Below are 19,595 nucleotides of genomic sequence, written 5' to 3'. Positions count from 1 at the left end.
CCAGACTGCTCTAAACACCTCCACCCATTCCCACACCAGAGACTCCCCGCAAGCAGGAGACACTTCACCATGCCGGCCTGTCCTCCCCCCTCTGCTCAACCATTCATGCCTGGAGCCACAATCTCACTTGGTTGCAGTCTCCCAGACTGTTTGCCTTCACTCCCTCCCTGGATTGTCTCGTAGCCTTCACACCTCCCTCCTCTGCTGCCACCACGTCTGCTCTCCTCCTCAATTCCTGCTATTGACAATGGCAGCTCCCAGCTCGGGGCCGGGGGAGATGCAGCCCCTGGGAAAACAGCATTGGGTAGGCATTTCTACACAGTACAAGTGAATTTTCTATCCTCAGTTATCTTTCATAGCCATATCTTTCTTGGGCATATGAAGAGGCATATCATGCCCCTTCAAACAGCCCACAGGCCCCTAGGGATGAAAGCCACTGACCTAAGAGAAAAACCACAGCCCACAGACTTCTTTGCCCTCCTGCAGGCCCAAAGCATTTCATCTGTCCCCTTGAGGTCTTAAGTGCCTCAAGTCCCCTTGAGGGCTTAATGTGGTTATTTCTGCCTCTGAAGCCTGTGCTTCCTCTTCTCACTCTGGCCCAGCCTGGACCATGCACCCCATAATGCTCACTCTCATTTCCAGCACACCCAATAAAGGCACGGTGCCCACTTCTTCTGCAAAGCCTTCCTGCCCAGGCAGAGCAAGCAATACCTCAGGTGCCTAAGGGACTTTCCTTGAGACATGGTCACCTATCAAAATGTAACTGAAACCTTTTACACCCCTTTTAAATCCCCTGGCATAACACTGTGCACAAAACACTCCACTCCAGCCCCTGCAGCAGAGCAATGACAACCACCCTGCCACACACTGCATCCCCCAGAGGCTCCACTCTCCAAACAGCCATAGGTATCATAGGCAAAAAAAAAGCTCATGCAAAGGTTTGGTGGTCCCAGGGCACATATAAGGGTTCTGACTACCTTCACAACACCAGGCAGTACAATGGTGTTGTGAGGAGCCATGACTGCAGCTGGCATACAGAGGGAGGGCTGCAAAGCTGCTTTCCCAGCACGAACAAATTGACCCCAACCAAGAATGTACATCCAAAGCCTGGTAACCACAACAGGGCTTCACCAGGCACAGGGACAGTCAGGCACTGCTCTGAGCCCCAGCAGGGTGCACCTTCCTTGCCAGCATCCCTGGCCCTCTGAATACACCAACACACGTGTTTTCTTGGCCTCGGTGCAGGCTGTGCTCGTGTGGCTGACAAAGAGCCTCTCTCCATTCTTTTGGGATTACGTGGTTCAGTAGTAGTCAGTAGTGCCCTGGTTTCCACAAACAGCCAGCAGGAATGAGGAGCCAGCTCCCCAAGCACCAGCTGGGAGCTGTGGTGCACCTTCCTGCAGCCCCAGCCCTGCAGCGGGGCTGTCAGTGCTGCTGCTCCCCCAGGTACCCACACAGCTTCTTCCCAGGCAGAGTGAGTGGGAAAACTTCTGTGCACTCTGATCTGCAGCTCGTCGCCGGCAGCTTCCCCTTGAGGGCTTAATGTGGTTATTTCTACCCCTGATGCCTGTAATTAAATGAACATTTCCTTATGGCAGCGAGGCGGCCAAGGAAAAACTGACTACAGGGAATTTTCATTCATCCTGATCTATACTCCCTCATCTCTGCCTTGTTCACACAATGCTAACAAGACATCTTCTAAGCAGGCAGAAAGAAAAAAAAAGCCCTTAAACAGCCCACATGCAGACAGCCACCTGGGGAGACAAAAAGAGGAAGGAGACCAACTCCCTCCTTCTCCTCCTGCATCATTTTTACACTTGCAAAACCAAAGGGGCTCAGATACCCTAGAGCCTGGAGAGATGTTTGCAAACTGTGCCAACAGACTTGTGCTGCCTAGCAGTCTGATGGGACCCTGATGAGGGACATGTCCCATTTCAGCACATCCTGCAGGTCTGTGGAGGCTCCCAGCTCAGGGAAATGTGGGGAACTGCACACAGTCAATCCAGCTCCCTCTCAGATATTAACTGTTCCTGTCCTGTGGGACTGGAGAAGTGAGGCCAGGGTGCACTGAATTGTTGCAGATTGGAACTGATCCTGAACCACCAAGCAAAGCTACTACCCAGAACAGAGCCTGAGCTACAAATTCCCAGCAGTCTGCATCTCCACTCCTGACCTCCCATCTGGGTAGGAGCCCACTGGTCTGGGGAAACCTGGCCAGCCAAGTCCAGCCCCACAGTACTGCCACAGCCCACCAGGATTGCAAATTTCACTGGATTAGGAACTGAGCTGTCCCTGGGAGCTGCTCCTCACCTCCCATCCCTGTGCCTCTCCTGCTAGGACAGCAGGGAGGATCACAGGGAAAGCCAAGCACCCAAACCCTCTGTGTCACCACCAGCTGGACAACACCACTAGAAAGTTTCCAGCAGCCTTAGCAGAATAAGAAGCATTTCCTCCCCTCAGCACAGAAGTACCAGTGGTGGTCCTTTTGGCTGCCACATTTTAAAACCACCATGAGGTCCCTCTCCTTCCTGTGCAGAGCAAACATAGCTTTCCAGCTATGGGGATGGGGTCAACCCTTGCTGGCAGATTGGCAGGGTGGGATTGTGGCAGCTCCCCCCTCACATCTTACACTCTTCTCTGGAGGAGGCAGAGGCTTGGCTGAATCTGGGGACAGGGTTTCCTGCTGAGACATGGCTGAAGAACCTTTGCCAGCTGTGCCCAAGGTATTCCCTCAGTGTGGACAATCTGCCTGGAGGAAACCACAGAATTGGCTCCCTCCTCAGCTCCAGAAAGAATTATTGCTTCTGTGCCACAGAGTATTGGCACAAAACCCCAACAGGTTTTCGGATCCATTTTGCTCTTTAAGCTCACTATTGTTTGCAAACCTAAAAGGCTTTATCTCTTCTCTTTCAGGAGCCTCAGATGACAGAGACTAACAGCCCATAGACAGAGCAGCTCTACAGATGACACATTCCCCCAGGAACATTTTCAGGAGATTTGGGTAATAAAGGAGATGTGCCAGGGGACTGGATGTCACTGTATCACAGCTTGGTCGTGCTGGAAGACAGTGACTGGTTGGTAAGTCAGCCCTTCCTTCCCTGTCAGAATGACTCAAGACAAAGACTCCCCCACACTTCAAATGTCCCCGTTCAGAACTCCTGTTCCACACTAACCAGATTTCTGTACAAAGGGATGGATTAGGGAGGAAGAGGACAATCTCAGCCTCATCGGTCTTTGGGGGATCCCTTTGTTGGGAAATTTCCCCAGACTATTTAAAAATAGAAGCAGATCATTCATAACTATTCCGAGTATAATTATTCCTGCACTTAACTGCCTTTTCCTGGCACATAACCTCTCCTCCAAATTTCAAGAGGAGGCTCTTGGGGAATCGTGCAGCAATTCGCGGTGGCCCGTTCTTTGTATCAGTTTCACGGTAGTTCGCAAAATCACCACGACGCCAGACGAAGCCAGCGACACCCGAGCGGGCGGTGCGGGGCAGCGCTGCCGCAGCCGAGACCGCCCGGGCCGGGCCGTACCGGGACCGCCCGGTGCCCGCGGCTCCGTGCGGGTGCCCCACTCCGGGGCGGGAGAGCCGGGAGGGCAGCCCACGTGCAGCCAGCCCGCCGTGCCGGGAGCGCAGGGGGTCCCGGGGCGGACAGCGCTGCCCCACAGGGCTCCGATGCCCGGGTAGGGGGCAGTGCCAGGCATACAGGGAGAGCTCCGGGGTGGGAGATGGGAGCCGCCGCAAGTCCCGGTACCCGGGTCAGTGGTGCCTGCGGGGAACGGCGTGGTGATGGAGACCAGCCCGCCGCAGAGGTCCCGGCGCCCCGGGGCACTGGAGCCGCGGCGCAACGCTGTTTCCCGGGATGGGGGTGAGCAGAGTCGCCTCCCCCCGGGGGTCCCGGTGCCCGCGGAGGGGATGGACACCCACCCGCCGCCCAGCCCGCAAGGGATGGCAGCGGCTCCCGCCGCCCAACCCCACTCACTCACCGGCGGCCAGAAGCAGCAGCAGCAGCAACGCCGGGGCCCGGTGCAAGGGCTGCATGGCGGCAGCCGCTGCCCTGCCGCACCGCCTCTTCACGGGGAGCGGGGCCGCCCCGCCGCCCGCCGGGCTCTGCCCCTCGCCGCCGCGCCCGCCCGCCGCCCGGCCGCGCTCCGCATCCCGCCGCCCGGCGCCGCCTCCTCCCGTCCTCCCGCCGCCCGGCGCCGCTCCGGGGGAGGGGAGCCGCCAGGGGGGTCCGCACTGCCCGCCGAGCGGCGGCCCGGGGGCGGAGCGCTGCCCTCCGTTCGCTCCTAATTCCTGCCTGCGGAGCCGCCGCCCACCCGGCCGGCGCCCCCGGCCGCGGTCCCCACACGCCGGCCCCGGTGCCCACAACGAGTGCCGGCGGCGCGGCTGCTTGCGCCGGGCGAGGGTGATCAGCCCCCGGGAGGGCAGCGGGGATGCGCCGGAACCCGCCCGGCAGCACGGACAGAGCCCCGGAGAGCAGAGCCCCGGCAGCCGCAACTCCGGGGCAGCGACGGCCCCCAAAGCAGAGACCCTCCGCATCGCCCGCTGACCTCTCTTTAGCTGTCCACGGGTAACGGAGCCACCGCTTCTCCCTCACCCCTCAGTTCCCACCTACTTCATCACCTAGAAGAACTTCTCCCCCTGGGCAAATTCGTTCCTCCTCTGGAGGCCATCTGGTCCGAGCCCCTGGTCAGGTGGGTCACCTAAGGCAGTTTCCTAGGACCATGACCAGATGGGTTTTGAGTATCCCCGAAGTTGGAGACCCCACACCTTCTCTGGGCAACTTGTGCCACTGCTCAACATCACAGTAATATTCTGATCTAATAAATAACACGCCCCAGAATATTCTGGTGTGTGAGATTGTTCCTCCCCAGGTGCATCCCTTTGAAACCTTGCTGGACTGCAGGAGGTTCCTTTCAGCCCATTTCTCCAGCCTGTCGAGGTCCCTCTGGATGGAAGCTTGACTCTCTGGTTTATCAGCCAAATAAAGATATGCAGATCTGGAGCTCTTCCCAGTTTTAAGTTGGGATCCTGAACTCCACCATCTCGTGGTCACTGCAGCCAAGGCTGCCTTTGACCTTCACAGCCCCAATGAGCCTCTCATTGCTGCTTAGAATGAGATCCAGCAGAAAATCTCTTCTTGTCTTTTATCACTCACTGCATCCTGAGGCTTGGGGTGTTGGCATCTGTTTCTGAAGCTGGGTCTGTGTTGGAGGCTCTGCCCTAGCAGGGACAGCTGCTTTGACACCTGCTGGGAAAACCATTCCATGGTGTGTCACCACCATACCCAAGACTGTCACATTGATACTAATTCAGCTGACGTCCCCTCTTTGATGCCCTTCTGTGCAAACTGCTGTGTGCTCTATTAAAATTAAAAAAAAAATCTCTATTGCAGCAGTTCTTGGGTTTGTAGCTCTTGGAGCAGTTGTGGTGGATAGCACAGCAGAGGAACATGCTGAATATCCTGCCGAAAATCATTATTACAGCAACCAGACCAACTGCTCCAATTACACTAAATTTCAAATTAAACACATCTTTAGTGGCCTCAGGGCACAACGTTACAGTAAATGACTCAAGCAAGGGCTTTGTCGGACAGGTGTCCAAGAAACAAGGGTCGAGAGGTCCTGCATACCAGAGCAGTTGTGAGGGAACACATGCCAGCTCCCTGCACTTCAACCCCTCTTGCCAGCTGGATGAACTGCAGCCATCCCACTCCCCTCCTGCAGGCCTGCAGCCTGTGGCCCCTCAGAAAAGCTGTGCAACTCTTGGTTCAAGGCCACAAATATAACATGACTCCAAACCAAAGGACCCAAAAGCATCCTGGTCCCTTCTCACTGGGCACTCTGCTCATGATTTCAAGTTTTCCTCAGCAGTGGCTAGGAACCTTTCTCTTTAGTTTCAAAGCAGCTTTCACACATTCTAGGAGGGCAGGGGATGCTAAAATCCAACATTGCAAATTCCAACTGAGGAAACAGCTGTACTGTCATGGTCTCACCAAATGTCTTTGTGCTTGCAGGGCTTGTACCATGTGCCTGGTACTCTGCCTCTCCCACACAGCATGTCACTGAGACAGCAGGACATAGCTCTGAGGGTGATCAGGATTTTAAATTCAAGCATTCTTATCCCTTAAGGAATTGTTCATTAAAAACACCCCAGAGTCTTTATTTCCCTGTAAATAAATTTATTGTTTTGTTGTTGTTGTTTGAAGAGTGAATCTCCTGAAAGAAAAATTTATGGTATTTTTTTTTTCTGTCATGAACTTGCTGGTTTTCAACAACTAGAGAAAGGTGTCAATGTGCCATAACCTGCTGAACTCTGAATGAATCAAACAGCCACCTGAGGGTACTTGCTATTATTGATACTGACCTTAGCAGCTCCTAGCAGGCTTGCCCTGGCACATGTCACCCATCTGTGCAGTTGCCAGCCTCCTTTTGCCAGCTCTTTCTTTCCATCATCTGCTCCAGTGCTGCAACTTCCCCCAGCACCACCAGGGCAGGTAACAGACTGGCTGCACCCCTTCCCCAGCCTGGCAAGGAAAAGCCGACAGGCTTGGACTAAAGTTCTTGCTTTTAGCTTCTTTTAGACCACATCCATGCAGGGCTCTGAAAGTCCTTTTTATCCCAGAATCAATGCAGCCCCCAGCCCCCACCAAGCAGGAAATGCAGCAGGAACTACCGAGCTGTCGTTTACCCATTAGACGAGATAAAAACACTTTAGTGCACTGAGATTCTAGCCCAGGCATGGCATTTAATGAATGCTCTTGTCATTTTTCACTTTGTTGCTGGTAATTTGGCTGTCTTTGCATGCAGGTGGCTCACTACAAGTGGGTAACTAAAAGCCTTTCAGATCTCCTGACCCTGCCACATCCAGCTCCCAAATCTCAGAAGCTCATGGCGCTCCCTGGATTTATTTTGACATTATACATCAATCTCAGGCTGAGCAACAAAGGGGGAGTATGAAAGGAGAAGATACATCTTAGGCAAGAAAATTAAATAAAATTAGTGGCAACATCGATCAGCCAGGTCAGCGCTGCCAGTGGAGCAGAAAACAGCCAGCAGAGATGGGCAGCACCAGCTATCTTTAAACAGCAGCACCAACTTCCACTCAGCACAGCCCCTGCATCTCCATTTCACACTCCCTGCAATAGGTGCAGCTGGCTTGGCTCTCTTCTGAGGCATTGACAGCTTTATAGTCAAAGGCTTGTCATTTCTCATTTGATCTCCCTCCAGCCTCCCTACCTGGTGTATATTCTCATCCGATGTTCAGAGCACTGGTAAAAGAGGCTTTACAATCGCACTAAATGCTTTTTTTATAGCTGCTTCAAAGCTGTTCAGAAATTTTTCTTGGTATTACCATTATCTGTGCTTTTCTGTTCTTCCCCAAAATTGTTCAATTTCACAGTTACGTCTGTTAGGCAGAATCAGAAAGCAAGTGTGTATTTTAGGCTGGCAAAACTGAAAATCCTTCTGCTGTCTCCCCCTGTGAGTTACTGTAAAGGCTTTTGCCTTCAGGAAATTCAGCCAGCTTTCCCATTTCAGTGGAAGGGTCACATTTTGTTCCAAGATGCCTGCAAACAAATACTACAGAGGTAGAGGAATGAGGTGATAGCTAAGGGAAAGAATTTGGTGACTAAGGCTTGTCAATTAAAAAGAAACTAACCACAAATTCTAATCTCAGGGGAATTTAACTTATTTTGAAACTCCACATGAAAAAAAAAGCAGCAACTCATTAACTTGAAATATGCTGGTGAGATGTTTTATTGTCCTAAATACAGCAAAACTGAGTTCAGCTGCAAAGGTGAAAGTGATCTATTGCCTGTGCTCAGCAGAGCATAAAGTAAACAATAAGCAAAACAAATAAACAGTCAGATGTTAAGTTCTGGCAGTGTTACAAAATGCAAGATGTTACTAGCACCAAGGAAAGGGTTTAACCCTTCTTTCTTTGCCCACTGACATTTGTCAGGGCAACAAAAGGTGATCTGTGCCCATTCTTAGATCAGAAGGAAAAAATGGGCTGTTTCCATTACTTTGATTGCCTGCTCTTTGGGGCAGAGGCTGGGTGACACAGCAGGCTTGTGGCACACCATGCAATTTAACACAATCTTCTATACAGCCTTTTGGCATCTCATCCCTCCAGCAGAGGAAAATTCCCTGCCCTGTCCAGCCCCTCCTTCCTTAGACACAAGGAAAGATTTAACCTCTCCCTTTTTCCAGAATATGTGAATTTACTTCAGAGCCTCCGAAAAGCTTTGTATAAGCTCATTTGCTGACTTAGCCTTTTTAATTCTGGGACACCATGAAACCTTTTGACTGTACCAAGCAGGGGCGGGTACCTGCTCTATTCCTGCACTGCCCAGGCATGCAGCCATTCTCTGGGCAAAACACACAGGTCCTGCTCTCATCCAAAATCCTGCTGGGGAACATCTATAATAAACACTTCAAGAGGAGTGACTGGAGCAACTAATGCCTTCCAGAATAGGCTGTAATTAGAAGAGATTCTGCCCTGTTTAGAGCCCCAGCAAGATTTTCTCTATCAGTTTGGAACTTTCTTCATCTCTGCATCAGTTTGTTCCCCTTAAGGAACAGCACACTGCCCACCTGGGACACAGTGCTGCTGCCAGCCCGGCTTCTTTCTCATCCCTGGTGTCAAGTGCAGGGCAGAACAGGCACAAGTTGTGCTTTACTTCCCCATTTCCACGTGCCCCTGCTGCCTCCCACCCCTAAAGGTTCGTGTTTCTCTTCTCACTGAAGTGGAGCTGATTGCTGCATTAATAGCCACTCTGACAGCAAACCTCAGCGGATTCTTGGAGGGCAGAGCAAAGCAGAGCTCTACTGAATTTGATTAAGGGGCCAGAATAACCTTTAACAGAGTCACATGGGGCAAGGAGACAGACAGCTCTCCAGCTGAAATCTCACCCAGGTTTCCTCACAGCCCAGGGGACAGGGCTCCTCACCTGAGGGGAATGGCAGCCAGGTCACACTGCTCTGTCACAGCTGGCACAGCCCTCCATTTACACAAGTCAGGAAGGAGAAAGGAGTACATCTCTTTGGGGCCATTCACATCATCTAATCTGGACCTCTGTGCAGCTTAGAGAACCCCTTTATCTCTATGTTGAGCTTATCAACTCAGAGAGTAAACAAAATACTTTCTGGAAGGGATGAAAAATCTGCAGAAATGAAGATGTCATGAGGGCAGCAAGCCTCAGATCTTCTAAAGCTTTTAGCTGGGGCAGAAGGACAAGCAAGATAAAGCCAAGAGGTTGATGACAAGGCACAAGAGGTTTAGTCTTAGCTCTGCCTGTTTTAGAGATATGACCAGAGCCTGAAGAATTTACTGTCAAAGCCTCATTGTACCAGGTTTGAGGAGCACACAGCAGGGAGCTGAACACAGCAGCCAGCAGGACAGCCCCAACAGTACCCACGACAGATGAGCAGCTCAGAGATGAGACCCAGATTCAACCACAAGTCCAGATCCTCAGAGAAGGATGAGATTAAGCCAAACCAAAACCAAAGCAGTCAGTCCCTAGGTCAGAGTCAAGGTCTGTAATGGCAGCCATCATCCAGGAATCACTTGGCAGTTCCACAGTAGTAGAAGATGACCAAGATCAGGAAGGCAGTCTATGGATCACAGCCCAAAGCAATAGGTGCTTTGAGCAGGCACAGGGAGACACACACCAATATTTCCCCTCTCAAAGCTCACAAAAGCCCCAGGCTGAGCTTAAATAGAACACCAGGCCATAGGTGTAGATAGAGGCCCACGAGAGCCTGGTCAGGCTTATTAGTACCCTCAGAGCCCAGATATAAACCTCTCTCCTTGAACAGTGACCTGACACCTAAGAAGGTGAGGGGGAGTTCCTATCTTTTAATGGGCAAAGTATCTTCACTGAGTAGAACCCAGAGGTGGTTTATAACTTTTCTTACTAAACTGCAAAGGCTAATTTCATCTTCAGAAAAACTATTATAATAGCTGACTAAGCTGGAATGTGGGTATGTATTTTCAGAGTGGAGGGATCAGCCTGTATCTGAAGAGGGCTGGTAACTCTTGCCTCTGAGGAGAGCCAGTCACTGACTCATAGGCTCTACTGGTACTCCTACATATGTGTTTCTGTGGGATTTAATGGGACTGAAGCTCTTCAGCATCTCTTACACAGGACAGTTACTGTCAGATCGCCCTGAGCACTAGATCACCCAGAGAAGAAACTTGCCACTTTCTCTGGGTTCCTCCAACAGTTTTACCTCTCCTTTAGAGAGAAGTGACTTGCAAAATGAGCAGAAGGGAGCACAAGCCTTTCCAAGGTGCTTTTGCTGTAAAAATGCAGAGCTCAGCAGCCCCTTAAGGCTGCTCACAAATGTTTAGTAAGGCCGAGGGGCATGCTGGATGGCTGGAATCCTTGGCAGACCAGTGCTCCATGATAATGGAGACATTAAATCAGTGATGGCAGCAAGAACTGCATAATAGATGCAAAATACAGCAGAAGCCTGATCCAATTTTGGCTCTGCTTTGTTAAGTAGAAAAGTATTTTAGGAGATGGAAAAATACTAGGAAGTTTAGAGTGCATCCTTGCTGCAGCACAGCAGGAGATGTAGCTGTTTGCAGTGACTCACCTGTATCTGGGGTACACACATCTGCTGTAAACATATTCCCATACTGTCTTCACATGTTGAAGTTCAGGTGAGTTGAGGTCAACAAGGCTGTAAGCACCTGAAACAGCCCTCCTGGCTGAACTAGACTGGGATGCCCAGCCCTCCTGGCTGGACTGCACTAGGATGGGAAGATGCCACGAACCAACACAACTGCTGCATCCTCAGCACTGTAGCATTGGGAGAGCTCTTGTCACCCAGATTCCAGACAGTTCTTTAGTAAACACAGTGGAGATGGACAGAGAAGCTTCCAGCCAAGGTCTGGCATGGGAGAAAGGGAAACACTGTGGGTCCAGAAATCTGGATATGCTAATTTTTCCAATTTGGGGAAAATCACACATTACTGAATGTAGACTTCACCTGTACAAGGGGCATCTGCCACTTGACAGGCAAACTCAGAAACAACCACTGCACACTGGATGAGCCCATGACTTGCAGATGTAGTGTGTTGCTTTATGATCACAGTAAAGGCATAAGCTAAACTCTGCTAGTATGAATAGAAAGCCCTTTCCTGCAAGTTCTGTCTCACCCTTTTTCCCAGCTCACACATGCTGATTGATTAGCTGGTATCTTGCAGCACTTGCTCATACAGTCCCAGCAGGTGCACTGTTTGTGTGTTTGTTCTGTGCTCAGCTCAAGTCAAACTGTTTATTATGAGATGCAGAGAGCCCTGCTGCTCTCTCAGGAGTTTGCACACAGCATGTTCAAACTAAACTGCATCAGGATCTGGCCCATCATGCCCTTTTCAAATCCAGATGCTCTTTCAAGCCTTTGCCAACAACCACAGTCCTAAGGGGAAGATGACCACAAGAAGGGACACCACTTGTCTCCATAAAGCCCTCTCCTTTACAGCGAGCACCTGTATTATCCTCCATGTGAGCCCAGGCACAGCCTGCTGTGAACAGACCTCACCTCCCCCAGACTCTTGCCTTTGCCCCTGGCTGCCAGGGGCACTGTGCAGTTTGAATCACAGCAGCAAGAAGCCAAGTGCACAAGCTTGGCTCAGCTCAAGGTTGTCAGGGGAGCAACTCCTCATTCCATGAGTGGGGCTTGGCTTGCTGAGCTCCAGAGCCCTGCAGCAAAACCCTCCCTACCTTCAGCAGGAACATGGCTCCTGGCAAGGCAGCCTCTGCTCAGAGCAGCATGTTTTCACCCATCTGCACCCCTGTCCAGACCAGACACCTGATGCTGTCAACAGTCAAAGCTTGCTCCAGGGAAGGTGAAAAGCTCAGTGGCCGTGAGAGGAGGAACATGCCTTCAGACTGGCATTAACACTCCAGTGAGCAGCTGATGCCAGCAGGAGTGAGGGCGCAGCTGCAGGAATTCATTGCACTGCTGGGTGCTGGCAGCACAATGGTGGGAGGGCACACTGCCTTTGTGCTGAGATGGGAGGCAGAGTGAGCAAAATGAGAAACAACTGACTCCAGCAATGGCATCTCTCTTGTTGCCACTGCTCACTTCATGTGCCAAGTGAGGTGGGACCAGAGCACAGGAGGCAGGAGAAAGCTGTAGGGCAAAACTGAATGGTGCCTAACAGCCCAGTGCAACAGCAGGGCAAAGAGTTGGGAAAATCAGGAGTCTGCCCCACTCCTGTGTATCTCTCATGGTTTGCAGTGACATGTTTGGCCACCTCTTTAACTGCAGGTCACTACAGGCATAGCAGAGGCTTCACAAGGTTGCAAAGGTTTAGGAAGTATTTTCTATTTCTCCAGTATAACACAAAGCCTATTTCCCCTCCTGCACCCAACATTAATTGACACAAACACACAAGTTTGCTTGACAAGCTTTGTTTCATCCCTTGTTGTTTCTGGTTTTGCTATCTCAAGGCCAGACCTTCCCCAGCAGGGTAGGTAGGGCCCCACAGAGCTGGGCACAGTGTGCAAGCACTTGCAGCTGCTGTCCCCAGGGACAGTCTCTGTGGCCTCTGGCACTGGGGTTTCGGGTGATCCCCAGGTCAGGGCAGTGGAGCTGTGTCCTTGGGAGCAGGATGAGGGTTGGGCCCACAGCCGTGCCCAGCACCATGGCTGCTGAATGGGTAACCCCAAATCGAGGGCACACTGAGCTATTCTGGGCTGCCTGCTGGCCTGTGAGCATCTCCCATGCTGGGGATTTGGGGCTACAGCCCCCAAGATGGGGTCTCTTGCCATCCTCACACCTGGAACCAGGTGTGCAGCCCCTGAGAGCACTGCTGCCTGCACCCTTCCTGCTCTGCACCCTTTCTGCCTACTTGTCACATGTCTGTGTGGGCAGGTTTGGCAGGATGCACCCCCTTTCCTTCACTGCCCTGGCTCTTTGTGTGGGACAAACTGCAAATTTGGGCTCTGGGGGTGTGGGGTATGAGCCAGAGTCCAGGATGGTGGAAAGGGCAGGGACAGGCACTGGCCCCAGAGGCAGCATGGCAAAGGCTCTGTGGGTAGCCCAGTGAGTGCTGGGGGAGTCACAGCTGTCCTGGGCTGTTTGGGAGCAGGGGAACACTGCACATCCCACCCTCCGAGCTGGGGGTGATGATTTATTTCTAGAAATGCTGGCTCAGCTTCTCTCCCTGCAGAGGGGACGGGGTGTTTGTCTCAGGAGTTTATCCCTCCAATTAAGCCTGGATGGCTTTGTTTCAGCTTCCATTCCAAAATGATTGAAGAAAACAGATCTAAGGCGTTTCTAAAATAAAAAGATGTCAGTAAATTAACAGTGGTTTTAAGGCCCTTGTATTTCTGGGAGGATGAAACCTCTGTGCTAAACCCTCTGGGATCATCACTTGGGCTTCCTGTGTTTCTCAATCTCTCAAAGTAAAACTGATCCACCAAACTCATATTTGTCTCAATCTTAATCCCTGCATCATCCTTCAAGTGTATTTCCTCACAATGAAATTGGAGTAGAAAATGCTTTAGGAAATGCTTTGCAGCCACTTCTTCCCCAAAGGCCCAAACTGCTTTAATTAGGAATGCTCTTCAAGCACATGGTTTGGATGCAGCCAGTGAGACTCACATTGCAGAAGGACAACACAGCACTTTCAAGCAGGCTGCTGGGACTTAGGAGGATATTTGAAACCTGTTGACATGCAGTTCTAGCAGAAATGCAAAATGAAATGAAACATAGAACTGGAAAATGAAATACTGTTAGACAATGCTGCTCCCCAAATTGGCTCTGCCTGGATCCAGCTGCCCTGCAGCACAGCCTTCTCCCTTTATCCTCAATGCCCTCTGCTCCGGACCAACCCAAACCTGGAGCATTCAAACTCCTGTAAGACACAGAGCAGCTTATGGGCAGCAAATGCAGCCTTCCCAAAGTGGCTGCCCATGGCCCAGCCTGCAGGGCAGAGGTCAGGGAGGAGGTGCCAGTCTGTCCTCAGTGGCTTCTCATGTCCTTTCTCTGCCAGGCAGACACTGGCATCCATGGCATGGCTCTGTTTTGGCAGCCAGTACCTTGGCAGGGCTGTGTGAGCACAGGGTGAGCTCTCTCCTCCTTGCTGTGACACCTGGGCTGGCAGGGATGACACGGTGACCTCGGACAGCCAATGCTGCCTGTGCCATCACCTGGCACAGACATGTTTGATGAAACTCCTTTTGCTAGGATTTTTCTCTTGAGAAGCCTCAGAAAAGAAATGTAAACAATAACTGTCTGCTGGCTGTGGAGTGTGCTCTGGAGATGGATTACCAAAAGAGGCATCTTGGATTGGTCTCCTGTGGATTGTTTCTACTTGATGACCAATCATGCTCACACTGGTACCAAGGCTGTGAGCAGTCCCTGATTTTTATTATTTATTGCTTTCCAGCTTTCTGATGTCTCCCTGCTCTTTCTTTAGTATAGTACTAATGTCTCATTTTCTTGTAACAGAATAGATATCATAAAAAATTATTATATCTTTCGAAAGGTGGAGCCAAGATTCTCATCGCTTCCTGGGGACCCTCAAAAAGCACCAGACAAAATTTAAAACAAAAATTTAAAAATATAAAAAATTAAAATAAAAATTAAAATAAAAATTAAATAAAAAATAACTTAAAAATTAAAAAATTAAATTTATTGAAAATAAATTTTAAAAAAAGGGAAACACTGTAAAGTGCGATGAAGAGATGTAAGGTGCCATAAAAGTTCTGCAAATTGCCGTAAAGTGCCATAAACCGGTGCAAAGCAAAACTGTGGTATAGTGCTGTAAAGCGCGACTGTCGCAAAATGTGCCATAAAGCAAAATTGTCACAAAATCGGCCATAAAGTGGGACTGTCGCAAAAGGTGCCGTAAAGCGCGACTGTCGTAAAAGGTGCCGTAAAGCAGCACTGTCGTAAAAGGTGCTGTAAAAGCGCGACTGTCGTAAAAGGTGCAGTAAAGCAACACTGTCGCAAAAGGTGCCGTAAAGCGCGACTGTCGTAAAACTGCCGCAAAGCGCGACTGTCGCAAAAGGTGCCGTAAACCGCGATTGTCGTAAAAGGTGCCGTAAAGCAGCACTGTCGCAAAAGGTGCTGTTAAGCGCAACTGTTGTAAAACTGCCGTAAAGCACGACTGTCGCAAAAGGTGCCGTAAAGCGCGACTGTCGTAAAAGGTGTCGCAAAGGAACGCTGTCGTAAAAGGCGCCGTAAAGCGCGACTGCCGTAAAAGGTGCTGTTAAGCGCAACTGTCGTAAAGAAAATTTCGGACACAGGTGGATTGAGAACTTTATTATTAATCTCCCGCCAGGATGTCAGGATGTGGCGGCCCCGCGGCTGGTCCCAGCTTGCAGGGCTTCAGTTGACCTCTTTGCTGCCTGCAGCAGCTGCCCTGCCGAGCTTCTACTACGGCCGGCAGTCTCGAATGGAGGTGACCCCCCCCCCCCCCCCCAAACAGAATTTACAGCTTCAGTACCCGCAGTCTTGCTCACTCCTGCTGCCCCACTGCCCGTCTCCAGCCACGCCCCCGGACCTCGCGGCCCCTCCCATTGCTTCTTGCATCCCCACCTTTGCCATCTCGTTGGTCTCCGCGGTCCCGGCTATGGCTGTTCCCGCCCCCAATCCCGCCCGTACAAGCCCGCCCCCCAGCGTCACCGCGGCCACGCCCCCTCCTGCCCCCTACGCTTCACGCCCCCTACCCGCGAGCGCAGCCCCCCCCCAAGTCCCCCTCGCTCCCTTTGCCGACCCAGCGCCGGTGGTGGCCGAGTCCCGTCCGCGCCATCGCTGCCGCGCTGGCGTCCGCAGCGCCCCCTGTGCGCGTTGCCACGGGAAGCCCCGCTCCCCATCCTGCCGTTAAAGCACAGCACCGCTTGCGCGGGGACCCCCACGCCCTCCCGTGCCGGCGCCGCGGCGTCTCACACCGGCGGTTGCAGCCAGTCCCGCCCCTGCCCGCCGGGCCGGCAGCCACCCCAGCCCGGCTTACGAGCTCACAGCGGCTGCACGCCGCACTCCGGCCGCCGCCCCTCCTGCCTCCCGGGTTTATCTCCCGCTGACGAGCCCGCCCCGCCGCCGCCCGTGGCCACTTTCCCGCTCCTGCCGCCGCCGCCCGCCTGCGCGGCAGGCCCCGGGCCGAGCCGTGCCTCCCCCCGCAGCCTCCCGCTTCCGAGCTGCCGGATGGCGCGGCTCTGCCGCCCCCTGCAACCACGGCCCGCCCGTCGTTCCCTCCCGCAGGCGCAGCCTCATCTCCCGTGTCCACAGCTCCGCGGCCGCCCGCCATGAGGCTGCCTGCAATGCAGCCGCCCGCGCTGACCAAGCGCACGCATGCGCAGTTGCTACAACGCACGCACCACCAGCGATATCACTCCGCACCCCCTCATCCAACCGCAGCGTTGCTTTTGAGATCAGCCGCACGCATGCGCAGTTCTATCTCAACGGCCCCGCCGCCGCTTTCGCTGCAGCTTTGGTGCAGCCCGGTCCCGGTTCCGAGGCGCTGCATGCCGCTGTCCGGCCACAGCCGGCATCCCCGTGCCCGGGCACGCCGCTTCCGCCTCCACCGGGTCTACAAACGGCAGCACAGCAGGCTGAAACTGCAGCGCCTTGCATGTATCCTTCCCCGTCTCTGCCTCTGCCGGACCTTCAGAAGCCGAGCAGCTCCGCATCACTGAGAGATCCCTCCGCAGCGCGTAGCCCTTCACAACCGATGACCGATGTGCCGCCGCTGTTACGTCCTGAACCCCCGCCCCTGCTTCCCTGCCTCCGCCGCCGCATCCCGCAGCCGACCCGAGCAGCTCCGGATCACCCCCGCATCTTCTCCAACACCCAACCGCGTTTTCGCCTTCCACACTCCCGGCACCGAGTGTCTACTTTGTGTCACGATTCGTCCGCGCAGCCACATCCAGTCTCACACACCCTTCCGGCGGGGGAGTGGGGGTGTGTGTGTGTGTGGAGTATGACAGCTGCTTTAATAAATACAGCACAGACATTTTGCCCCTGCAAATGCCAGCCCTTTGATCCCAACACAAAAGAATTCCGAAAAAGAGCTGTTCCCAAACAGCTCCAAAGTCCCCCCAGTGTTTGGGACTGATTTCTCAACCCAAAATGATACACTAAACCCTGAAAATCCGCCAGCATTAATCAAAAAATGAGAACACTCACAAAAACATTTTTATAATATTCAACTAGCAGAGTTGCAAAGAAGAAAGTCTAAATCCTTTAGCTCTGCCTGTGCTGTTCAGCCAGCAAGCTGGTGGTCCCAGAACATGGGTGGCTATCTCACCTCATGAAATAAAAAAATTGTGAAAAGCAGTAAGGGACAGTGGTATCTGCTTCCTATATTTTAAGCATCTGCTGAAAAGTACCCTGGAAGGACATACACTCACACCAAATGACTGTAAAAATCTTGCTAGTATAATTCTCACAGACAGACTCGCATTATATTCTATGGGAACTCAAATAGAAAAACCTTACAGCACATCTGAACTCCCATTTTGCCCATCATTTACCCCAAAATACACAGCAAAGGAGATGGCCAGATGGGCAAATAAAAGGAAGCCTTACTCAGCTTTCTGAGTGTTTTCTCACTGAATTCAGTGGACTTGGTGAAAGGAGGCAGCAAAAACCAAAAGGCAGGAAGGAATCAAGATCAACAGCCACTGTCCCCAGAGCTGGAGGACTTTTCATCTCCAGGTCTAAAGGTCCTGAAGAACATGCAGGCTGAATTTGAATCTGATGCTGCAGCGTATTTCTCAGCCATGCTTGTCTCTAGCTCAGACACTGTATATTGCAATGGCATTGCTCATTGTTACAAAGGCTGGTTTTCCCTCCAAGTACAGAGTAATGATGATTTGATTATTAGACAGCAGCATCATTCCCTCATTACTGTTTATAAAAGCAGCAGGAGAGGGACATGGATACTGCAGTGTGGCTGACAGAATGGGCTGTAAACCTTCACAGGGAAGGGAATCTTTCACTGTTTAGGGTGTCAGAGTCCAGACCTTAACTCTTCCTGGGCCTCAGCAGGGAGAGCTAAGATTTGGATCACATCTTTTGATATGAGCCTTAAGACTTAAAAAACTCCTTTTTGCACACCCCCCAGGGATGTTCCAACCAGGAATGTTCAGGAATTCCAACAAGGAATGAGCTGCCAGAAAAAGTCAAGGAATGAGTGCACAGCAAAAGCAATAAACCCTCCTGGCCAGGGGGAACACCTCTGCCTCTTCCCAAAGCTCTGCCTGCTCTCCTGGAATGGAAAATGCCATTTTCCATCCCTATCCCAAAGGCTTTTACGTTCTATGTTTGTGTCCTACTGGCTCTCCCCCTTTCTACAAAAGGCATTCAATTAATCAGTGGTTCCAAAAGCTGCGGAGAGGATTTTGGCACAGAGTCCTCGCACAATCCTCACACAGCAGAAAACCACACTTGGAACCACTGGAAATGTGATTCTAGAGGAAGAAAGGGTGAATGTTGGACAGCACTGCAGTGTGTGCAGAACCAGAAAATTCAGGCAGGCTCCAATTCCAAGATTTCCTTGGCTGCAGGCACGTCTCTTGGAGTTTTGGGTGTGGAGTTTTGGATGCTGGGAGTGTGATGATGCCTCACATCCAGCTCAGGTAAGGTGCTAACAGCTGTGTCCCTGAGGAACCACACTGGAGCTCACCAGGCAGGTGCAGGCAGCACCTGAGCATCCACACAGCTTGAGCATCTCCAACTCACAGCTGATCCAGGCCCACGTTCAGGGGCAAAGGCTTGCTCAGGCAGGGAAGGAATACCAGCAAGTGTCCCTATGGGCTGCCTGCAGAAAGCCCTGGTAGACAGAGACCCAGTAGGAAGGGGAAAAACCAGCCAAAAGAGTTAAACAAATACACAGGAGGGAGCTGGCAGACAGAGGAGGCAGCCCAGAGGCAGTTTCAGGCTGAATCATGTGCTCAGCCCCCAGCAGGGCTCAGGCAGGGCTGGCTCCAGGCTGGGAGGACACACACACACACACACACACACATCACTGTGACAAACCCCACGGTGCCAGTGCTGGCAGCCGGGGGCTCCTCTGCTTGGCCAGCACACACACAGCTGCAGCAGCCAGCTCACAAATCCTCCTCAGCTCAGGCTCGAGATGCCACAAGGTCCCACAGCTCCAGCCAGGGAAAAGCACATTCACTGCAGAGCTCAGCTGGGTTCTGCAGAGGGGTTACTGCGTCTCCCAGACTGGAATCCAAGTGGCAGCCAAGGCAAATCAAGGCTGTCTGACCCAATTGTGTGAAGGAAGGGAGGTGGGAAATACTGTGATGGGACAATTGCAATGGGATACAAACATAAACAGGGAAGGAACCACTGCAGACAGGTCCTTGGTGGGCAAGGCAGCATTCACAGCATGGTCCAGGGCAAGTGTGTCCTGCTATCAGTCCACAGATGTCTCAGCTACAGCTGACAGCCAGCACTGGCCCTTCCTACTAACCTGAAGAGCAAACATGAGATGTGATTGCACCCAAACCTATCCCCACAAACTGCTGAGCAGTTCACACAGCATCCAAGCTGCTCACTTAAGCTCTTACTTCCACACTGGGTGGTAGGAGTTACCAAAAGAGGAAATGCAGAAC

General features: G+C 52.2%; 1 protein-coding gene across 1 annotated transcript in view; it reads right to left on the bottom strand.

The window, feature by feature from the left end:
- The window catches only part of PODXL2 (podocalyxin like 2), a 31,923-nt gene extending 27,354 nt beyond the window's left edge, over window positions 1-4,569 (bottom strand). Inside the window, exon 1 of the mRNA XM_005485402.4 lies at window positions 3,991-4,569. Coding sequence (XP_005485459.2) covers window positions 3,991-4,546 — 556 coding nt within the window. The 5' untranslated portion in view covers window positions 4,547-4,569. The remainder of the gene's footprint in view (window positions 1-3,990) is intronic.
- Between the last annotated feature and the right edge of the window lie 15,026 nt (window positions 4,570-19,595).

This window comes from Zonotrichia albicollis, chromosome 12 (genome assembly GCF_047830755.1).
Source record: "Zonotrichia albicollis isolate bZonAlb1 chromosome 12, bZonAlb1.hap1, whole genome shotgun sequence".
Taxonomy (NCBI): Eukaryota; Metazoa; Chordata; class Aves; order Passeriformes; family Passerellidae; genus Zonotrichia; species Zonotrichia albicollis.
This window is presented reverse-complemented; position numbering and strand designations above follow the sequence as displayed.